The sequence below is a fragment of the Aulostomus chinensis genome, chromosome 16 (genome assembly GCF_037954235.1).
Source record: "Aulostomus chinensis isolate RoL2024-O1b breed Wild chromosome 16, RoL_Achi_v1.0, whole genome shotgun sequence".
NCBI lineage: Eukaryota > Metazoa > Chordata > Actinopteri > Syngnathiformes > Aulostomidae > Aulostomus > Aulostomus chinensis.
In genome coordinates, this window is record NC_141335.1 from 15274959 (window position 1) to 15295314 (window position 20356).

The 20356-nt window shown below is 42.5% G+C and overlaps 3 protein-coding genes across 6 annotated transcripts in view; 1 reads left to right on the forward strand and 2 right to left on the reverse strand.

The window, feature by feature from the left end:
• The window catches only part of piezo1 (piezo type mechanosensitive ion channel component 1 (Er blood group)), a 74775-nt gene extending 73106 nt beyond the window's left edge, over positions 1 to 1669 (reverse strand). For all 4 annotated transcript variants that reach the window (XR_015109368.1, XM_086179953.1, XM_086179952.1 and 1 more), the window contains exon 1: positions 1079 to 1669. Coding sequence is in view for 3 of the 4 variants with exons in the window: in XM_086179953.1 (XP_086036079.1) it covers positions 1079 to 1142 (64 nt within the window). In the remaining variant the exon portion in view is untranslated. The remainder of the gene's footprint in view (positions 1 to 1078) is intronic.
• A 3848-nt stretch (positions 1670 to 5517) lies between these two features.
• On the forward strand, positions 5518 to 12755 carry cdt1 (chromatin licensing and DNA replication factor 1). The gene is made up of 10 exons (XM_086180564.1): positions 5518 to 6073; positions 6366 to 6512; positions 7494 to 7705; positions 8032 to 8226; positions 8570 to 8715; positions 9134 to 9234; positions 10549 to 10737; positions 10820 to 10966; positions 11095 to 11296; positions 11640 to 12755. The coding sequence occupies exons 1-10, from the start codon at positions 5633 to 5635 to the stop codon at positions 11801 to 11803; spliced, it is 1944 nt and encodes a 647-aa protein (XP_086036690.1). The 5' UTR covers positions 5518 to 5632; the 3' UTR covers positions 11804 to 12755.
• Positions 11887 to 19982, reverse strand: aprt (adenine phosphoribosyltransferase). Its single transcript, XM_086180565.1, has 5 exons — positions 19783 to 19982; positions 19273 to 19376; positions 18864 to 18997; positions 13437 to 13515; positions 11887 to 13359 (listed from the first exon to the last, which is right to left on the reverse strand). The coding sequence occupies exons 1-5, from the start codon at positions 19869 to 19871 to the stop codon at positions 13220 to 13222; spliced, it is 546 nt and encodes a 181-aa protein (XP_086036691.1). The 5' UTR covers positions 19872 to 19982; the 3' UTR covers positions 11887 to 13219.
• Positions 19983 to 20356: the final 374 nt, after the last annotated feature.

A 20356-nucleotide genomic window follows, 5' to 3' on the forward strand; every position in this document is an offset into this window, starting at 1 on the left:
TTTCATCATGACCTTTTGATAATTTTCAAGATTAATCCATGTGTTATTTAATCTACAACTGTCAGGAAAATTTGAAAAATGCTCACCACAACTTCTTTGAGCCCCAAATGACTTAGTAACTAAAACTTAAAGCTTCAGTCTAGACTTGCGCTTTGAGTTTAAGACTTGGCCACCAGTGACCATGTTATTATCTTGAATAAGAAGCCCTGCAAGATGTGTAAAGTAACAATGAATTTTTACTAAAATACTTTGCTTAATAACAATGACAAGGTAGCTGTATTTAAGTATTGGCATTTAAGAGGTTTTTGTAGCTTTACGCCACAAGAAGAGACAGATTCTGCATAGACAACATGTAGATGATCCAGCACAACTGGAACACATTTAAATTTGACATGGACTTTAAGAGGTCAGTGCTTAGAGAATCAGACACTCCTGAATGTGTTCTTTATAATTAAGTATAATATTAATAAGTATAATTCTGATTAGTGTAATATTCAGGTATTTTACCTTCACCTATGTAAAGCAACTGTGTACTTTTTCAACCACTGAGCCTTGCTGATGCAGAACTATTTGAAGCTGACTGCAGCACTTCAGCTGACGGGGAGACAGTTCAAAGATTTCAGATCTTCTTAGTACTGGGACATACTTCAGTTCACCTACATTAGTCATGTTCAAGGTTCTGTACAGCTACACTCCAACGTACAAACTAAGAGCAGCTGAATAACCTGAGTCACTGTCCATGATCCCAACTTCTTATTGCGCAGCTCTAAAGCAGTCGTCATGACTGAGATATGCTTCAACTGGTCCCACAATCATATTTCACAAGTATCGCCCTATCTAATCATAACTAGACTTTTAAAGCTGGGTTTTATTCTAACCCCCACTACACATATGTTGGCGGGGAAACACGGGAGACCACGAGAGCAAGTGAAGTGGCTGCAAGTAACCAGACACCACAGAGACACTGGGGGAAAAACGAGTTTAAAGTGTTTTTCCTAATGGGGTGGTTACCGCCGCCATGAATGGACGTGACGACACATGTCGATCCCGCAGCCTCGATGAGAGAGAGCCCGGTTACCTGCTAACAGCACGGTGGGCAGCAGGAAGCAGTAGAAGAGCCAGACGACCACCTGAAGATCCATGTCAGCTGATCAACACTCCCGATAATCACCATCGATCAATAACCGCATCAGCTGACAAACTCGAGCTCCATCGGGTGGCTTGATTAAGGGTGATAGAAAGCCCCATTAATCACGGATGTGCTGCTGATCAACCATTAAACAGGACTCCAACTCTTCCAGAAAGTTTCGGCTGATCGTTCACTTCTCGACTGGTCGCAGTATCCGCTAGGAAGAAAAGTTGTGCCGCGTGTGTTCCGTCTGCAGCAGGCTGGTGGAGGAGATGGAAAATGTGATTCACAGGCGAATGAGTGTGAAGGGCGGTCATAGAGGAGCTATTCTCCCGCTGCTGTTGCTGCTGCTGGAGGTGGTGGTGGTGGTGGTGGTCGCCCCCTGTCCAAACTTCACTTCAGCAGCTGTGTCAGTGCGGAGACAGAAGTTCACTTCAAGACACGTTGAAGCTGTTCCACAAACAATGACGCCTAAACACACGTTCACACAGTCATTGACAACAATACAGTGTCGACGCTGACAGGAGAAGTTACACACTCAGTGCGTGTATGTGTGTGTGTGTGTGTGTGTGCCCCACCTGTTGCTAAAATGAATGTCACCGGTGTGGTGGTCAGAAGCGCCCTCTACAGGTCAGCAGCAGTGTTGGACAAACTGCCTCATGTGACCCTCAGCGGCATGACCCCACCAGTTGAACCACGGGGGCGTTTCTGCTTTTGGCGAATTTTTTCAGAAGCCTGAGCACTACATATTTCCCTAAATTACCACAACACAAGTTTGGATAGTATGGAAAAAAAATGACCCTCACCATAAGGAATTTTAAACTATATATTTGAGTCAAAATAGTAAAGTTTCTTTTTAATGGGATGATTATGTAAAAATTTGAAAAAAGAAATGACGAGTGGATGATATGTGGGTGGTGGTGCTCATACTGGTACATGATTATGTGTATGTGAGTTTTTGAAACTATTGCTGTATATATAGCGAGGCAGATTTGGTGAGAATATGTTTTTTTGTGTGGCGGCACGGTGGTGCAGTGGTCAGCACTGTAGCCTCACAGCAAGAAAGTTCTGGGTTTGAGTCCCTCTGTGACTCTCCATAGCAACAGCCTATTAGAGGATTTCCAGTCAGGGTTCAGGATTCATCATAGCACAGAAACAGCACTAGTCAAAGTTACCAATGACCTCCTACTAGCATCAGATGAGGGACTGGTCTCTGTGCTGGTCTTATTAGATTTTAGTGCAGCTTTTGATACCATTGATCACCATATCCTTCTACGGAGACTGGAACATGTCATTGGCATTAAAGGAACTGCACTAAATTGATTGAATTCTCATGGAGAACTGTTGGGTGTAAATTCATTGAAGGAGTGTGGTACTAGACCTGCTCTACTTGTAAATTGTCATGAGATAACTTTTGTTGTGATTTGGCGCTATACAAATAAAATTGACTTGACCTGACTTAAACTGGTTCAGGTCATATTTACTAAGTTGATCTCAGTTTGTACTAACTAATGATAACCCCTCTGAAACCACTGCAGTCACTTATGGTGTTCCACAAGGCTCTGTGCTTGGACCAATCCTCTTCACCCTTTATCTGCTTCCTCTAGGTCACATTATTATAAAACACTTGATTAATTTTCCCTGCTATGCAGACGACACACAGCTGTACTTATCAATGCATCCACATGAAATAAATCAGCTGACTAAACTGGAGGCCTGTCTAAAGGAGATAAAAACTTGGATGACCCATAATTTTCTTTTATTAAACTCTGACAAAACAGAAGTTATTGTGCTGGCCCCAAAACACCTGAGACACCCTATCTAATGAGATAGGTACCCTGGAAGGAATTACCTTGGCCCCCAGCACGACCATAAGGAACCTAGGAGTTCTCTTCCATCAGGATCTGTCCTTTAATGCCCACATTAAGCAAATTTCTAGGACTGCATTCTTTCATTTATGTGACATCGCTAAGATCAGACACATCCTGTCTCAAACATATGCAGAAAAACTAGTCCATGCCTTTGTCACTTCCAGGCTGGAGTACTGCAATTCCCTCCTATCAGGCTGCACCAGTAGGTCCCTAAAGACTCTCCAGCTGGTCCAAAATGCTGCTGCCCACGTGTTGACGAGAACTAGTAGAAGAGACCATGTCTCTCCTGTACTGGCTTCTCTGCATTGGCTCCCTGTCAAATTTCGAACACAATTCAAAATTCTCCTTCTAACATGCAAAGTCTTCAACAGTCAGGCACCTTCATACCTGACAGAGCTCATAGTCCCCTATTATCCAGCAAGAACCCTTCGCTCCCAGGATGCAGGGTTACTTGTGGTCCCTAGAGTTTCTAAAAGTAGAATGGGAGCCAGAGCTTTCAGCTATCAGGCTCCCCTCCTGTGGAACCATTTCCCAGTTTTGGTCTGGGATGCAGACACCCTCTCTACCTTTAAGAGCAGACTAAAGACCTTACTTTTTGATCAGGCTTATAGTTGGGCTGCTTAGGCTGGTCCTTGGATATGCTGCTATAGGCTTAGACTGTCCTATGGTGCACTGGGCTTCTCTCTCCTCCTCTCTGTCCTCCTATATGTGTCATATATAAATCTTAATCATATGTGTTACTAACTTGTCCTCTGTTACGGAGCCTTCGGGCTCCCCACATCCCAGATCCCAGGTGCCACTGGAGGAGGCTACAGACCTGAAGAGGCTCAAGCTGACACCCGTAGCTCCACCTGCTCACGTCCCTGTCTGTCCATTAGTCTCTTCTCTTTCTCTCTTTCTTTATCTCTGTCCCTCTCTTTCCTTCTGTATATCTGTCTTCCTCCATTATCTGTCTCTGCCCCGCTCTCCTGGTCTCTTCCCCCCAAACTGTCAAAGCAGAAGGCCGTCCCCATTGAGCCTGGATCTGCTCGACGTTCCTGCCTTTTAAAAAGAAGGTTTTTGTCACTGCTGTTGCAGGATGTGCTTGCTGATGGAGAATTGTTGGGTGTAAATTCATTGAAGGAGTGTGGTACTAGACCTGCTCTACCTGTAAAGTGTCATGAGATAACTTTTGTTGTGATTTGGCGCTATATAAATGAAACTGACTTGACTTGACTTTAAATTACAAATGTACAAAAATGCAAGTCAAAGGAGCCATAATGAGGACTTCAAATATATATAACTATGTATTCTTTGTCTTAGCCATAGTTATTTTTTAAGTTAATTAAGAATCCTTGTATGTACTGCAGTTGTATCCATGGCTATGTCTAATGAAAATATCCATCTATACATCCATTTTCTACCGCTTATCCAGGGTTCACCCTGGACAGGTCGCCAGTCCATCACAGTCTTGGACTGTTGGAGGAAGCCGGAGTCTCATGAAAATGTATGTTTGATAATTAATTTGTTTTGTTAATTACAGGGGTTTTCCATGTTAAAACATATTTTGGATAATATTCAATGCTGTCTCATTTGGGTTATATTTGGGTGATTTTTATTTTGATGCAATCATGTATCTATCCATCCATCTATTTGAATAGCATTGCACTATGTAGTTTCAGGAGGGGGGATTACAGGACTAATTAACACATGAAAAGAAAATTGGTCATTTGACATCAAGACAAGACAATGAGCAAGATGAGTGGAAACACCATTACAGTGAATGAAAATAAACTTATTTGTGGGGTTATGTGACTGGAGAATGAGGTGAATGGATAGATAGATGGAACTCTGAAGGCAAAGACATCATCAAACACCCATCTATTAAGTCTGACATTTATTTTTTGTGCTAAATTTAATCATTGTCTTTTTTATTTTCATGTAGCCATTTCTCGCCACTCGTATTTTAATCACGTTTTAATGTTTTTATTTGATCCATGTCTTAAATCTTTCCTCTCTTCTTTGATAATTTTTAGAAAAATGCAAAGAACACTAATGTATACGCAGGAGCTGTATCAGCTACTACCAAATATTCATCAGTAAAGGTAGACTCCTTGGCAAAGAGAGATGAACTATGTCAGTTCATAAAATTAGTTATTATCAGCCATTTCGTTGGAAGAGAGGTCTTTATTGAGTGAGGATATTTCTTAATTACTGGTCCAATAAACATATGAGAAATAAAATTAAAATTAGTTGTTTTTTTAAAACAGTGGGTTTCTAGTAGATCTGATTAGATTGTGGCAAGCTTTTTGGATAGACATTTAATATGCCAAAGTCATGTATGTTTTTATTACCACACGTCTTTTGATTTTACATGTTTAAAATGTTAGTGCTATTTTCGTTTTTTCCCGTTAGTCTTGGATTCTTTATATTAAATTAATAATATAATAATTTATTAAATTTATTTTTATTACAACCGTGCTCAGTGTGTGGCGTATTTCCTGTGACGCGAGCAAGAAGAGGCGTGGCTTTGTTGTTTACGCGCGAAAGTTCATTGTGTCTTCCTGCGAAGCGTGAACATTTCCGGAGATCCATTGTTGTTGGACAGTATTTAATGAAATAAGTGTGTCCTTGTCGTCTAAGCTGCAGCAGCATGTCTCAGGCTCGAGTAACCGACTTCTTCTCACACAGGAAGAAAGGCATCGCCGCTCCAGTGAAGGCGGCTGCCGGGGATCGTGGCTCCGCCAACACCAGGTCAAATTCTTCTAAAAACAAAGATGTTCTCCTTTTCTCTTCCTCTGTCCATGATGAGTTTGTGCGAGTAATCGACGAGGCAGCGGGACTGAACATAGGGGAGTCCACCGCCGGCAGCACAGCCAACGACCCCCCCTGCAGCCCCCGGACACCGAAGCGGACCTCCGTAGACTCAGAGTTCGACCTTGGAGCCGCTGTATTTTCAGCCTCCGCCGATCACAGCACGGCCAAGAAGAGACGCCAAGCGGTGGATGCTCGCGAAGCTAAACCTAATGTTCCGGAGAAAATTGCGAGGAGGACAGCCAGGAAGAAGCTGCTCCTTCCTCTACCTTCCCCGCCGGTAAGCACCACTTCACAAAACCATAGCGTTAAAAATCTCTATTAACTCTCCGCAACAGCTGGAAGAAGAAACTTCAAAACAATGTGTGAGTATGTTTCTCTCCGTACAGCCAGTAGGTAGGTGAAACTACAAGCGAGCGACGGGGGAAGTGTTATTTAACTAACTTTGAGTTAGTAGATGCCAGTTCTAGGGGTTAGTGGGTGTAATGCAGACAGTAGGAATGTGAGTCGTATTTGCAGTCTTGCTATATGATTGAAGAATATGTGTAAAGTGGATGTGTCTGCTTGTCCAGGCTCCAGTCCAGCCTGTCCTAGGTGAGGAGACAGAGAAGCTGTTGACTCCAGCAGACTCACAGTCTGAACAGATCACACTCAGCCATATTAGCAGCCCGCACAGGAGTTGCATCACTACTGAGAGCAAGGGACGACATGCCAGCCAGGTAACTCTCAACCTTTTGATATCTCAATTTAATCTCCGTTGAACTATCAACAGCAGGAAAAATGGCTGATATTTCATTGTTTGTTTGTTGTGAAAGGCAGTCTTGAGCTTGGCTCTCTTTTCTCAACAACTTTTTACTGTAGAGCAATGTGAGGGAGCTTAGAAGAGATTCTCCTCAGCAGATCATATACTGGTCAGAGTGGTACACGAAAAGGGTTTTCACACTTCTCATTCAATAGACAGGGTATGGTGAAGGTGAGAAAGTCCAGCAAATGTGCATTTTTTTTATTTGGTTCTGTTTGCTTTCACATAGTTGGTTTCTCAAGCACTGAACAATGTATAGAAATGTCTCATGGTCAGAATAAAGAGGCTGCTGGGGTTCCACAAGTGCGTCTGTAATGGTGTGGCATTTGTGACACTGTTTAATTTGTCCTTCACATGGCTTTAAATAACAGGAACGTTTCTGTGGGAGCTTTTGATTTTTGCCACTTTTGTGTAAATTCTGTTATTATCCCACTCACCTTTCACTTCCAAAATTCCTGCGACTCTAACCTAACTCAAACCTTCAATTTCCACAGTCCTAAAATGGCCTTGTGTGTCCTATAAAATTGTTTAGCTACAGTATAGGATTTCATTGGCTTTTTCTTCTACCGTAAGTTTAGGGTGCATGTGGGTTTTTGGGGGGGGGGGGGGGGGGCAGTGTGTGGCCAGTTTCCTTTCCCATCTTAAGCGACCAGCACCAAGGGCCACTTGGAAGCACATTGCAACTTCCTTGGAAAGGTGATCTTGGTTTGGTCCTCTTTGGGTGCACACCTAAGTGTGACTGCTGTATTCTCACCTGCCCAAATGAACTGCACTAATGGGGTAAACCAACTCTAGTGCAATTCAACCAAACAAAATGTGGCAGGCATGAAAACCCATTAAATTTGTACTAAGTAATGTCACACGGAGTCCTTCTATAATCTAACTTTCTGTTCTTCAGACTGTGTGTAAAGAGGACATTAAAGCCCTCAAGTGTCGCCTTCAGAGGATCAAGAAACATGCCAAGGAAGTGACCAGTGCTGCTCCTTTCCCCTCACCCTCCTCTCCTGCTAATGGTGTATCAATCGAGTCAAATGTAGCACGAGCCAAAGAGCTGGCAGCTCGAACTCAGAGAAGGAAGGAGGAGACAGAGTCTGAGGACACAGAGAAGAGGTGAGCAAACAGTTTTCTGTTTTTAAAAGTTTTGTTGCATGCTCCATTGAGTGATGTAATTAGCCCCTATGATGAACAGAGAGAAGTGGCTCTAGTTCTGAACTTGCAATGTGTCTGTACATCATATCCCAATAGTCCAAGACACACAGGAAAATTGCTTCAACAATCTTTTCTCCAGCACGAAGGAAAGCGGGACTTATTTCTGCACAAAAAGTCAACAAAGAACCATTACAGCATTTATACTAAAATGTCCACAGGTATTATAGACACAGACACTCTAACGGTACTCTTGTAAGAAGCTGATGTTGATTCCTCTCATCCCTTAGCACTGAGCTGCCGGCTTACCAAAGGTACCACAACCTCGCCAAGGCTGCCTCCCCAGGCCTCTCTCTGCCCTACCACTACAAGGTGCTTGCAGAGATGTTCAGGAGTATGGACACCATTGTGGCAATGCTGTACAACCGCTGTGAGACGGCCACCTTCAGCAAGATCAAACAGGGAGTTCAGGATATGATGCACAAGTATGTGGATGTTGTTATGAATTGTAATTCTGTGATGTTCACGTGTTGCTCAAATGCGGGGTCACTGATAGTTTCAGTAGTCAAAGCATCTTTATTTGATTTGCACTCAAAACAGAAGCTACTTTGTGAAGCATAAGTTTGGAATGTTGCAGGAAGTTAAGTTCTGAGTAACGAGTATACATTGATAAGATAACAGACATGCTCTCATCTCTCTAATCCTCAGTGGCTCTCAGCTCATTTAGAATCGAAGCTGTGGCACGTCCGAGAAGTTCTGATTCGGCTTTGTCTGAACTTGCCGTCGTGTTGCACAAGCTCATCATTAGCTACTCTTTGCTCCCTGTAGGCGGTTCGAGGAGCAGCATATAGGCCAGATGAAGACTGTTTTTCCTGAGGCCTACACATTCAGGCAAGAGAAGAACACCCAGACATTCAACAGCAGCATCAAGAAGGGCAGCTACCAGCTCACCATGGAGCCCATAATTCCCACCGGTGAGAGATACCATTTGCTCTTTTCTTTGTGCCCAACTGACTGTATGGTTGTTGGTGGCTAACTCGCAGTGATGTCATATCCAAATATTAGAGATTTTCTTGTCAGAAAGGTTTGTCATGTTTCTGCTGCTTAGTACCTCTTTCTTAAAAAAGGTTGATATCCTACAAACATCAGGCTTCTGCAGGAGCAGAGGCCATCATTTACAACAACATTTTGGCTGATAATCAGCCTCTCTATGGAAAATCTGCATTTACATTTTGTTTTTCACTGGATCCAGGGTAGATGGTCACTGAGCTCTAGACTGCTTCTTAGGACATCCCAATTAACAGCTACTGTTGTCATAGGGGCTCATGTGGACACAGTGTCCGCTACAGGGTGAGTTTTTTTTATTTTCTGATGTGTCTTTTTCCTCCTCAGACCAGAAAGAAGCCCGTCCCATCCTGTCTGCCTCTCATCTTTTGGAGAGGCGACACATCTTCCACCTCAGCCTGGTATCCCTGGTTAAAGAGCATCACAAGGTCAGCAACTGCTTCTTGACTGCTTGTGACAGGAACCGCATGATTCAGCAGCTGCATTAGGGATGTACATCTCCCATCACTGAGGCTCATCTGGATGCTACATTTGGTGATTGATCTCTCTAGTGGAGCTGTGTGATTGTACACAAGCTGATTCAAAGTGCTGACGCCAATGAAAAGAATCGAATGCTATATGTAATAAGTGATTTTTAATGAGCGACACAACTATAAATGCTTATCACTAGGTCGTCCTCAGTGCCATTTGACTCTCTAGCTCTGCTGATCGTCAGTTTCTCATTACTGTTCCACCTCTAATACTTGGCCCTTCTTCAAATGTATGTACAGTGGAAAAAAATTAAGAAAACACATTTGAATCCTGCCCTATGATGATGTGTGACAGCTGGACAAGCCTCAACCTCTGCAGCAGCCTCAAGTTTTTAGCATCTTACTGTGAGACCTGATCCCTGATTGTTTGGGATGAGTTTCCTTTAGGCGACACTCTCCCAAAGGGTCAGTTCTATTGATAGTAAAGGCACTGTGACTCTAAAAGTATAGACAAATGTTTCCCAAGTTAATCTCAAATTTTGTCCGATGTACATTTTTTAATTGGAAGATGAACAGTGGATCTTCTCTAGATGGTTAAGTTTCTGTGCAACTTTGAGCTTAGGTGCTCTTATTGGGTACATTGATAAATTACCATTACTCCACTTCTTGCCCTTATTTCTAAAATGACAATCTTCAGAATAAGCAGTTTACATGGCTAAGGAAAATGAATATTTCACGTATCTTTTTGAGACGCAGCTGAACAAATTCTGAGTGGGAAGGCTTGTCACAAAGGACAGAACTAAATTTTGCTGTAATTGTTTGTTTCCTGTCTGGTTAAAGTACCCCATGAGACTTTAAAAACAAATCATTTCTCCTTCAAAAACTGAGAGGTTTACTTCTTTTCTAAGATTTGCTTACTTTGTAACAACTCATTCAATGATGAACAGGATTTGAAGAGCTAGATCCTCATGTATCTCTTACGCAACTTCTAATTCTACACAAACTTTCCAAATATGTTGTGTACATGTCCAAAGGATGCTACAAAAATTTGACTTATATTGACATACACATTTCTTAATCAAAAGTCTTTTATTTGTTTAAAAAGGCAAAATACAGAAACTCTGCTGCAATATGTTGTATCCACAATGCTTATGAAATTTTGTTTTTTTCACTTGTAGGGAGGGCAGACGAATATTAATGTACATGTAACTTAGCCACTGACTCATGGACACAATGTTATTTGTCTCTGCTAAACCAACTCTGTGTTTGCAGGTCTTCCTCTCTTCATTAGTGCCTCCATTATGTGTCCCAGAGGACAAACTGACCCGCTGGCACCCTCGCTTTAATGTGGACACAGTGCCAGCTGTTGCCATCAGCTCACTGCCTCAGCCCCCCCACACTGGGAAACTGGCCACAGCCCAGGAGGTGCTGGACAAGGCTCATTCTCTCATCACACCCAAGGTCTGTCCCAGTTGATGTGCTTTGGATCAAATATGTGTGCTGTTACTCAGATCAACCAATCAGATGGTATCCTTGTTTTCAGATGGAGAAGTCTCTGGTGTCTCTGGTTCTGAAGACAAAGGATAAAGTCTCCGAAAGTAAAGAGACACAGAACCCAACACCAAATTCAGTCCCTACTCCTCCTGTCCCAACAGCCCTGAAAGGAGTGTCCCAGTCCTTGCTGGAAAGGGTATGTAGGCCACCAGGAGGACAGTGTGATTTATAGAAATGTCATGTGCCCTGCTCACATATACTTCTGCTTCATTTTATCAATCTTTGTGTGGTTCACTTACAATCTGCCATCAACATCTGCATCAGATTCGGGCAAAGGAGGCCCAGAAGCTCCAGGCTGCCATGACTCGGGACCCTTCCCAGGATGAGCGCCTCGTGATGATGTCACGGCTTGGCGAGCTGGCTAGAATTCTCCGAAATGTTTTTATTGCTGAGAAAAAACCATCATTGATTATGGAGGTGGCCTGTAACAGGATGGTGACCAGCTACAGATCTGCTCTCAGCACTGGTACGTCACCACCATGTTCCCTTTTACACATATACAGAAAAAACTACCCTTTTTTATTCTTAATGGGAAAACAACCCCCTGAACTGCTCAGGTTAAAGTAAATGAAAATATAGATTAGATAAATGTTGAGAATAAGACAAGGACCTACACAGAATACTGAACAGGAATCAGTTGGCTGTTTGTGTTAACCTATGATGGTCAAAATGCTGAAATACAGGTCTGTCAATAGGGCAACAGCCATATTAGTGCAAAATGTCGCTGCATAAAAACATTTGTTTGTTTCTTCAAACCTGTTAACATGGAGCTGTCTGATCGTTCAGCATTTGTCCATCTCCACTAACAGGTGAGATGGAGAAACATATCCATCTGCTGGCAGAAATGGCAGGTGACTGGCTGACTATTCATCCAATTAGGAAGGACTTCTACTTGAAATTGAATAAGAACATGGAGCTCAACATTGTTTTGGACAAACTGAGCTGTAGACTCAAGGAGGAGGAGAAACACTGAGACCTTTGATGCCCTGGTCTCAGGATGGGACTTTTTTTTTCTTTTTTTTGGCATACCCTGTACTGAACACAAGTTGAGATGAGATCAAAGAAGGCATGGCTCCAGAGGCTCAGTAAAAGCTGATATCCAGAGGCTGCATGGAAATGAACAGACCTGCTTCCTGTTTTTTTTTTTTTTTTTAATTATCGGGTGTTAGGATGATAGATGATGTGGTTTTTTTTTTTAATATTTCCATGAATGTGTTGGTGTGGTGATTGTTTACTTCCGGTCTTTTAGGGATCTGCTTACCACTGTATAGAACAGATTGGTAGCTTTTCTTTTAAGATTTCACTGCTGCCTGCCTATCACGCAAGTCTCTACCCTTATGGGGAGATGCAAGACACTGATCTGGTGTTTGCAGCATGAAGGATTAAAATACAACAGCAACATGTGAGTTTAAGTTCTTTTCATGACTCATGAGCACACACATGTTCAGCTCACTTTGCAGCTACTGAAATGCATCTGAAGTTGGGTATCCAACAGGTTACCTTGAGTGGACTAGTGATTTGACTTGTTTCTTCAGTTCTCATCTGAAGTGGAAATTTTTTTGGAGAGTTGGCTGTTAAGCAGGCGGATAGACAAACTCCGACCTTCACACATCAATTTACCCTAATAAGGTATTGCAGTTCTTTCACCATGTGTTTATAATAAATTCTGGGGGTGGAAGAGTAGATAAAACATTACAGCTTCCCCCTTAGTGTGGAATTCTATCACCCTCTAAAGCTGTTTGATTCTGCTGTAAACAGTAGATTTCCAGGTCTGCTTATTGAAACAAGTGTGCATTCAGATGGACCACATGCCTCCACTGGTTGGTAAAAGAAAAGGGCTGTCTCTCCCTAGATAATGAGGTTTCTGAAGAACATAAACCACAGAGCCAATAAACATTTATTGTAAATACATTTTTGTCTGTCAACCATACCTGGTGAGGTAGTGTAGTCCCAGAAACACATTCCTGTACAGACAAGTGATCAACCATCTTCTGACAGGGGAATAAGCTACATGATAAGGAACTAAAATTAACTTGGTCATTCAGCGTGTCTGAGATGAAATCTAATAAATTCTTTAATTTCTGTACCTAATTGTTGCAGCCAAGGCACAAGAAATGATGGTCCCACAATGCATAAGATCCCAGCAGAGGACAATTCCAAGCATGAAAAAATTTGTAGACACTTAAGAGATGACAAGACTCTTACAAAAATCACAATTCAGTCCTGCTGTGTATCACCATGTATGAGTATTTAAAAACAGTGTAGAGACTGGTATACTGATGAAATGTCTTAACATTTCTACAGTCTCGTTAAAACGGAAAAAAAATGCTGGGTTCTTCTGTCCTGGTGGTGGTGAGAAGTGAGGCAGCTGCTGGGTTCTGTCAAGGTATCAGTATTGTACTAGAGAGAACACAGGGTGATGACCGAGTCTCTTGGCGCCGTTCAATTCCATTAGCTCAATTACAACCATGCAGCCCAAAACATCTGCTTGCTGCTTCTTCATCAGCTCACAGGCTGCAAACAGAGTCCCTGGAACACAAATGGCAAACAATTGGCTGTGTTCACTTGTAACAAGTGTTACCCAGTCAGATGGAGCAACTTCTCACCTCCAGTAGCCAGAAGGTCATCAAGGAGAATCACCTTCTGTCCTGGAGCCACTGAGTCCTCCTGGATCTCTACTTCTGCCTGTAGCAATGGCAAGAATCATTCCTGATTCTGAGGAAGTTTTCCTCAGGGCTATATGGCTTCATGTATGTACTGAGAGAGTGTGCAGACAGCTATGAAATGATGGTGGTTAACTAGAAATCTTTGTGCATTACAGAAATAACAAGTGCACCTCTGCAAGAGTGTCAGCTCACGGGATGGACCAGACGAGCTTTTAGGGAACAAGTGCATTTCATCAATCAGTGCACTTGAAACCTCAAAGCTCTTTTGTTCCAGTAAATGGTGTGGTTTACTTATCACAACTTGATTCACCTCAGCCCCTGTTACGTGCTATTGGTGAAGAAGCAGCCTGTGACCATGAGGACCATAAGGGGATGGTACGATGAGGCTAACGGAAGCACTACAGGGCTGCTTTGAGGTGACGGCCTGGCAGACACACTGTGAGCCTCATGGAGAGGACATTGATGGGCTCACAAAGTATCACACTACATCAACTTCTGCATTGACAAAGACTGTCCTTTGCTACCCAAACAACAAGCCGTGGGTAACAAAGGACATCAAGGATACACTAAATAAAAAGAAGAGGGCTCTCAGAGCTGGAAACAGAGAGGAGGTGCCAACGATACAGAGGGAGCTGAAAACAGATCAAGGAGGCCAACGAGAGGCATAAGAAGAAGCTGGAGTGGAAACTCCAGCAGACCAACATGAGAGAGGTCTGGAGTGGCATGAGGACCATCACTGGTTTCAGACCAACCAACCGAGGAGTTGAAGGAAGTGTGGACTGGGTGAACGAACTGCGCCCCCCCAGACTCTTCCATGACTGGCCTGCAACAAGCACCCAAACACCACGGACTTCAGCTACTGCACCGAGACCTGTCAATTTCAGAAATTTTCTGATGACTCTGCAGTAGTTGGATGTATCAACAAGGGTGAAGAGACTGAGTACAGTCTGAGTACTGAGTTGTTTTCTCTGTAAAAATCGTGCAATAAAACAAATATCCTATTCACTAGTGTAATTATTTTTGGCCAACTACAGACCGATATCAAATCTTCCTTTTCTCTCCAAAATTCTGGAGAAAGCAGTTGCTAAACAGCTGTGTGACTTTACATAGCAACAACCTATTAGAGGATTTCCAGTCAGGATTCAGGATTCATCATAGCACAGAAACAGCACTCGTCAGAGTTACCAATGACCTCCTACTAGCATCAGATGAGGGACTGGTCTCTGTGCTGGTCTTATGAGATCTTAGTGCAGCTTTTGATACCATTGATCACCATATCCTTCTACGGAGACTGGAACATGTCATTGGCATTAAAGGAACTGCACTTAACTGGTTCAGGTCATATTTACTAGGTCGATCGCAGCTCGTACTAACTAATGATAAACCCTAGGAAACCACTGCAGTCACTTATGGTGTTCCACAAGGCTCTGTGCTTGGACCAATCCTCTTCACCCTTTATCTGCTTCCTCTCGGTCACATTATAAGGAAACACTCAATTAATTTTCACTGTTATGCTGACGACATCCAGCTGTACTTCTCAATGCATCCACATGAAATACACACGTGGACAAAATTGTTGGTACCCTTCCGTTAAAGAAAGAAAAACCCACAATGGTCACTGAAATAACTTGAAACTGACAAAAGTAATAATAAATAAAAATTTACTGAAAAGTAACTAATGAAAATCAAACATTGCTTTTGAACTGTGGTTCAACAGAATAATTAAAAAAAACAAACTAATGAAACTGGCCTGGACAAAAATGATGGTACCCCTTGAAAAGATTGAAATCACTTTGACCATAAGGACATGTTAAACTAAGGTGTGTCCTGTAATTAGCATCACAGGTGTCTTCAAACTTGAAATCAGTCCGTCTGCCTATTTAAAGGGTGAAAAGAAGTCACTCTGCTGTTTGGTATTATGCTGTGTACCACACTGAGTATGGATCACAGAAAGCTAAGGAGAGAGTTGTCTCAGGAGATTAAAAGAAAATTATAGACAAGCACGTTAAAGGTAAAGGCTATAAGACCATCTCCAAGCAGCTTGATGTGCGTGTGACAACAGTTGCACATATTATTCAGAAGTTTAAGGTCCACAGGACTGTAACCAACCTCCCTGGACATGGTCACAAGAGGAAAATTGATGACAAATTGAGGAGACGGATAATACGAATAGTAAACAAAGAACCCAGAACAACTTCAAAAGAGATTTGAGGTGAACTCCAAGGTCAAGGTACATCAGTGTCAGATCGCACCATCCATCGCTGCTTGAGCCAAAGAGGACTTAATGGAAGATGACAGAGGAAAACTCCACTGTTGAAAGCAAATCATAAAAAAGCGAGACTGAAATTTGCCAAATTGCATGTTGACAAGCCAAAACGCTTCTGGGAGGATGTCCTTTGGACAGATGAGACAAAACTGGAGCCTTTTGGCAAGTCACATCAGCTCGATGTTCACAGACGCAAAAATGAAGCATACAAAGAAAAGAACACTGTACCTACAGTGAAACATGGAGGAGGCTCGGTTATGTTCTGGGGCTGCTTTGCTGCATCTAGCACAGGGTGTCTTGAATCTGTGCAGGGTACGATGAAATCCCAAGACTATCAAGGCATTCTGGAGCGAAATGTACTGCCCAGCGTCAGAAAGCTTGGTCTCAGTCGCAGGTCATGGGTCCTCCAACAGGATAATGACCCAAAACACATGGCTAAAAACACCCAAGAATGGCTAAGAACAAAACATTGGACTATTCTGAAGTGGCCGTCTATGAGCCCTGATCTAAATCCTATTGAACATCTGTGGAAGGAGCTGAAACAAGCAGTCTGGAGAAGGCACCCTTCAAACCTGAGACAGCTGGAGCTGTTTGCTCACGAGGAAGGGGCCAAAATACCTGTCAACAGGTGCTGACGTCTCATTGAGAATTAGGTTGTGCAACAAAATATTTAGTTAAGGGTACCATCATTTTTGTCCAGGCCTGTTTCATTAGTTTGTTTTTAAAAATTATTCTGTTGAACCACAATTCAAAAGCAATGTTGGATTTTCATGAGTTAATTTTCAATACATTTACATTTATTATTACTTTTGTCAGTTCCAAGTTATTTCAGTGACCATTGTGGGTTTTTCTTTCTTTCACGGAAGGGTACCAACAATTTTGTCCACGTGTGTAAATCAGCTGACTAAACTGGAGGCCTGTCTAAAGGAGATAAAAACTCGGATGACCCTTAATTTCCTTTTATTAAACTCCGATAAAACTGAAGTCATTGTCCTGGGCCCAAAACATCTTAGAGGCACCCTATCTAATGAGATAGGCACCCTGGAAGGAATTACCTTGGCCCCCAGCATGACCATAAAGAACCTAGGAGTTCTCTTCCATCAGGATCTGTCCTTTAATGCCCACATTAAGCAAATTTCTAGAACTGCTTTCTTTCATTTACGAAACATTGCTAAGATCAGACACATCCCGTCTCAAAAAGATGCAGAAAAACTAGTCCATGCCTTTGTCACTTCCTGGCTGGATTACTGCAATTCCCTCCTATCAGGCTGCACCAGTAGGTTCCTAAAGACTCTCCAGCTGGTCCAAAATGCTGCTGCCCACGTGTTGACAAGAACTGGTAGAAGAGACCTTGTCTCTCCTGTACTGGCTTCTCTGCATTGGCTCCCTGTCAAATTTAGAATAGAATTCAAAATTATCCTTCTAACATGCAAAGTCTTCAACAGTCAGGCACCTTCATACCTGACAGAGCTCATAGTCCCCTATTATCCAGCAAGAACCCTTCGCTCCCAGGATGCAGGGTTACTTGTGGTCCCTAGAGTTTCTAAAAGTAGAATGGGAGCCAGAGCCTTCAGCTATCAAGCTCCCCTCCTGTGGAACCGTCTCCCAGTTTCGGTCTGGGATGCAGACACCCTCTCGACCTTTAAGAGCAAACTTAAGACCTTCCTTTTTGATCAAGCTTATCGTTGGGCTGCTTAGGCTGGCCCTTAGACATGTTGCTATAGGCTTAGGCTGTTGGGGGATCTCCCATGATGCACTGGGCTTCTCTCTACTCCTCTCTGTCCTCCTATATGTGTCATACATAAATCATACTCATACATATTACTAACTCATCTTCTTCTCCGGAGCCTTCGGGCTCCCCTCATCCCAGATGCTGGGTGCTGCTGGAGGAGGCTGCAGACCTGAAGAGGCTCAAGCTGACACCCGTAGCTCCACCTGCTCACGTCCCCGTCTGTCCATCAGTCTCTTCCTTTTCTCTCCTCTTTATCTCTGTTCCACTCTTTCCTTCTGCATATCTGTCTTCCTCCATCATCTGTCTTTATCTCTCCCTATTGAGCCTGGATCTGCTCAACATTCCTACCTGTTAAAAGGAAGGTTTTCGTCGCCATTGTTGCAGGATGTGCTTGCTGATGGAGAATTGTTGTGTGTAAATTCATTGAAGGAGTGTGGTGCTAGACCTGCTCTACCTGTAAAGTGTCATGAGATAACTTTTGTTGTGATTTGGCGCTATATAAATAAAATTGACTTGACTTGACTAATTATGTACAAAGATATCTCCTTATCTTCTTGATTTTCAATTTTTATTCCTTTATTATATATTATTTGTGTAAGTATTTGAGATTGTGTTTCATTTCTATTCATCTTATTTTATCTATATCTTCGATAGGTTACTTACTCCTTATTCATCTTTACTGTGAAATGGAGCACTGCAATCCAAAAATTTCCCACAAGGGATTAATAAAGGATTTCTGATTCTGATACTTAAAAGAGATTAAAAAAAATCTATTAAAATGATTCTATTTCTGTCAAGTAAAAGTGTTTCCCAATATGCATATGTCTGTACTTGACCAGAAATAATGTTAAGGTGATCAGAGACCAACCAGTCCAGGAATCCTGGACAGAAAAATAAATGAGGCAAAAGATGGCTGTTGGACAACACATATCTTGTAAAGTTAATTGCATTGCATGCATTTCCATTGATACCCAGTACAACTGGATACAAAATGATGCAACAGCCGGCACAGAGAGAAAATGGCAAAGGAAGGAAAAAAATAAAATAAAAGACAAGGTAACAACAACAGCAGTTTGCTGAAGCAAGTAATGAAACATAGGTGTGTCCTGTATTGAGATGTATCAATACACTGTAGCACAGCATGGCTTGGAGGTAGCGTGGCAGTCTAACAACTAAAGGGTCACTGTTTCAATCCCCACTTCCACTTCGACCATGTCAAAGTATCCTTGAGCAAGATACTGAACCCCTAACTGTTCCTGATGGCCCCTGTGATGGACTGGTCCCACCCCTCATCAAATGTCAGCTGGGTTTGGCTCCAGAATCTGAATCTTTATAACCTAGTGTGTTTTTGTGTGATTCTGTTTTTTACCTTGCCATATTCTAAATCGTAGGACACAGACACAGTGGGTCCCGGTAGTTTGCCTTTTTTCCTGACCAAGACAAAACCGACCCCCAGACGCTGAGCAACAAGCGGCCCGAAGAGGAAACCACGGGCATCTAAACCTTCACACAAACAAAGATAAAGTAAAAGGTTAAGAGGGACACATTAGGACAGGATATAGTTATTACATATCAAACCTGAGCTGCATTCACACTGCAAATGTTAACACTGTATTCAGATTTGTGCTCAAATCCATTTTTTTCCTTAGGCTGTTCACATTTATGGTTTACATGTGGCCTGTGTCAGATTCCTGAGTGTTGAGTGGCTGTTGTCTGTGTCTGTGGTTGTGTCCATGTTTCACAAAAATACAAAACTGACAAAGTGCTTGTTTTCTTACCTACAATCAGATCGACCTGCGGATGATTCTTTCTCACATGTTCTACAAACAGGTCAATTGCGGCTGTTAGAGCTGCCGGGTTCTTCAGGATGGGACAAATATCTCTGCAGGACACACACAAAGTACACAAAAATATTCGTTCCTTCACATATAAAGGGGGGGGGGGGGGGGGGCTAACGTCCAGGGACTCAAATGAACGTTGTATAGTCACAATGGGAACTGAGTTTAAAGACCAGCGATGCAGACTCACTCGTAAACTGTAAAAGAGCAGATGAGTGCCCCGGGAAATAAAAAAGAACATTCAAAGTACTCAAAGTACTGTGGCGTTGAAAAAGGACAACAAAGGGTTTTCACTGGCATCGCTATGACAACCAGACACAGCGACAAATCCAGTCCAAATACTTGCTAAAGCAAGATCAGTCGTGTTGACACCAGGAAGTTAAAAGGTGAAAGGTGAAGGAGGCCAGTGAGTGACAGCAGCTTGCTTACCTGAACCAGCAGCTTGCTTACCTGAACACAATGCCTTTCTTCGGGAAATCTGGAAAAGCTCGGATGTTTTTATGAAGCAGCTGGATCTTTGATTCTGAGTTTGCTGCCATTTATAATGTGTGTTATCGTGGGATCAAACTATACGACACTCCCACTTAAACACACTACACTACAGCACACGAGACACGATGGCGCTTCCGGGAACGTCGTCTTCTTCTATTGTATTTCCGGCAGGATACTCCATACAAAGCGGGATGCTGCCATCCACTGATACTCCAGTGTATCGTGCAAGGCAAAGAAACAAACAAATCACCCAAAATAGCAGTCACGTTTCCCTATGACCAACACCACAAAAAATTGTAAACAAATAATTTGACATGATTATTAAAACTGAACCATGGACAGTCCCATTGCATCAATTACAATGGTAGCGTTTTTTTTATTTACTGTAGACAATACAGCATGCTGCTGTGGCAAGTAGAAAAGTTCTTCTTATATGACAGTAGATGTTTAAACGTGTCTCCCAATGAACAGAGTCCGTTAGAAAAGAAGATCCCAAATCTGCATAGTCCCGTCATACCTTGTTTTCTCTCTA

What these genes read in the sequence shown, in the direction of transcription:
- aprt (XM_086180565.1), bottom strand. Translation starts at nt 19,871, where the DNA reads ATGGCAGCAAACTCAGAATCAAAGATCCAGCTGCTTCATAAAAACATC. An exon ending in GCAGGTCGATCTGATTGTAG is followed by an intron (nt 18,998 to 19,272) that starts GTAAGAAAACAA and finishes GTTTGTGTGAAG; the next exon opens with GTTTAGATGCCCGTGGTTTC. An exon ending in ACGATTTAGAATATGGCAAG is followed by an intron (nt 13,516 to 18,863) that starts GTAAAAAACAGA and finishes CCATTGCTACAG; the next exon opens with GCAGAAGTAGAGATCCAGGA.
- cdt1 (XM_086180564.1), top strand. Translation starts at nt 5,633, where the DNA reads ATGTCTCAGGCTCGAGTAACCGACTTCTTCTCACACAGGAAGAAAGGC. An exon ending in TGGTTAAAGAGCATCACAAG is followed by an intron (nt 9,235 to 10,548) that starts GTCAGCAACTGC and finishes CTGTGTTTGCAG; the next exon opens with GTCTTCCTCTCTTCATTAGT. An exon ending in CAGATCTGCTCTCAGCACTG is followed by an intron (nt 11,297 to 11,639) that starts GTACGTCACCAC and finishes CTCCACTAACAG; the next exon opens with GTGAGATGGAGAAACATATC.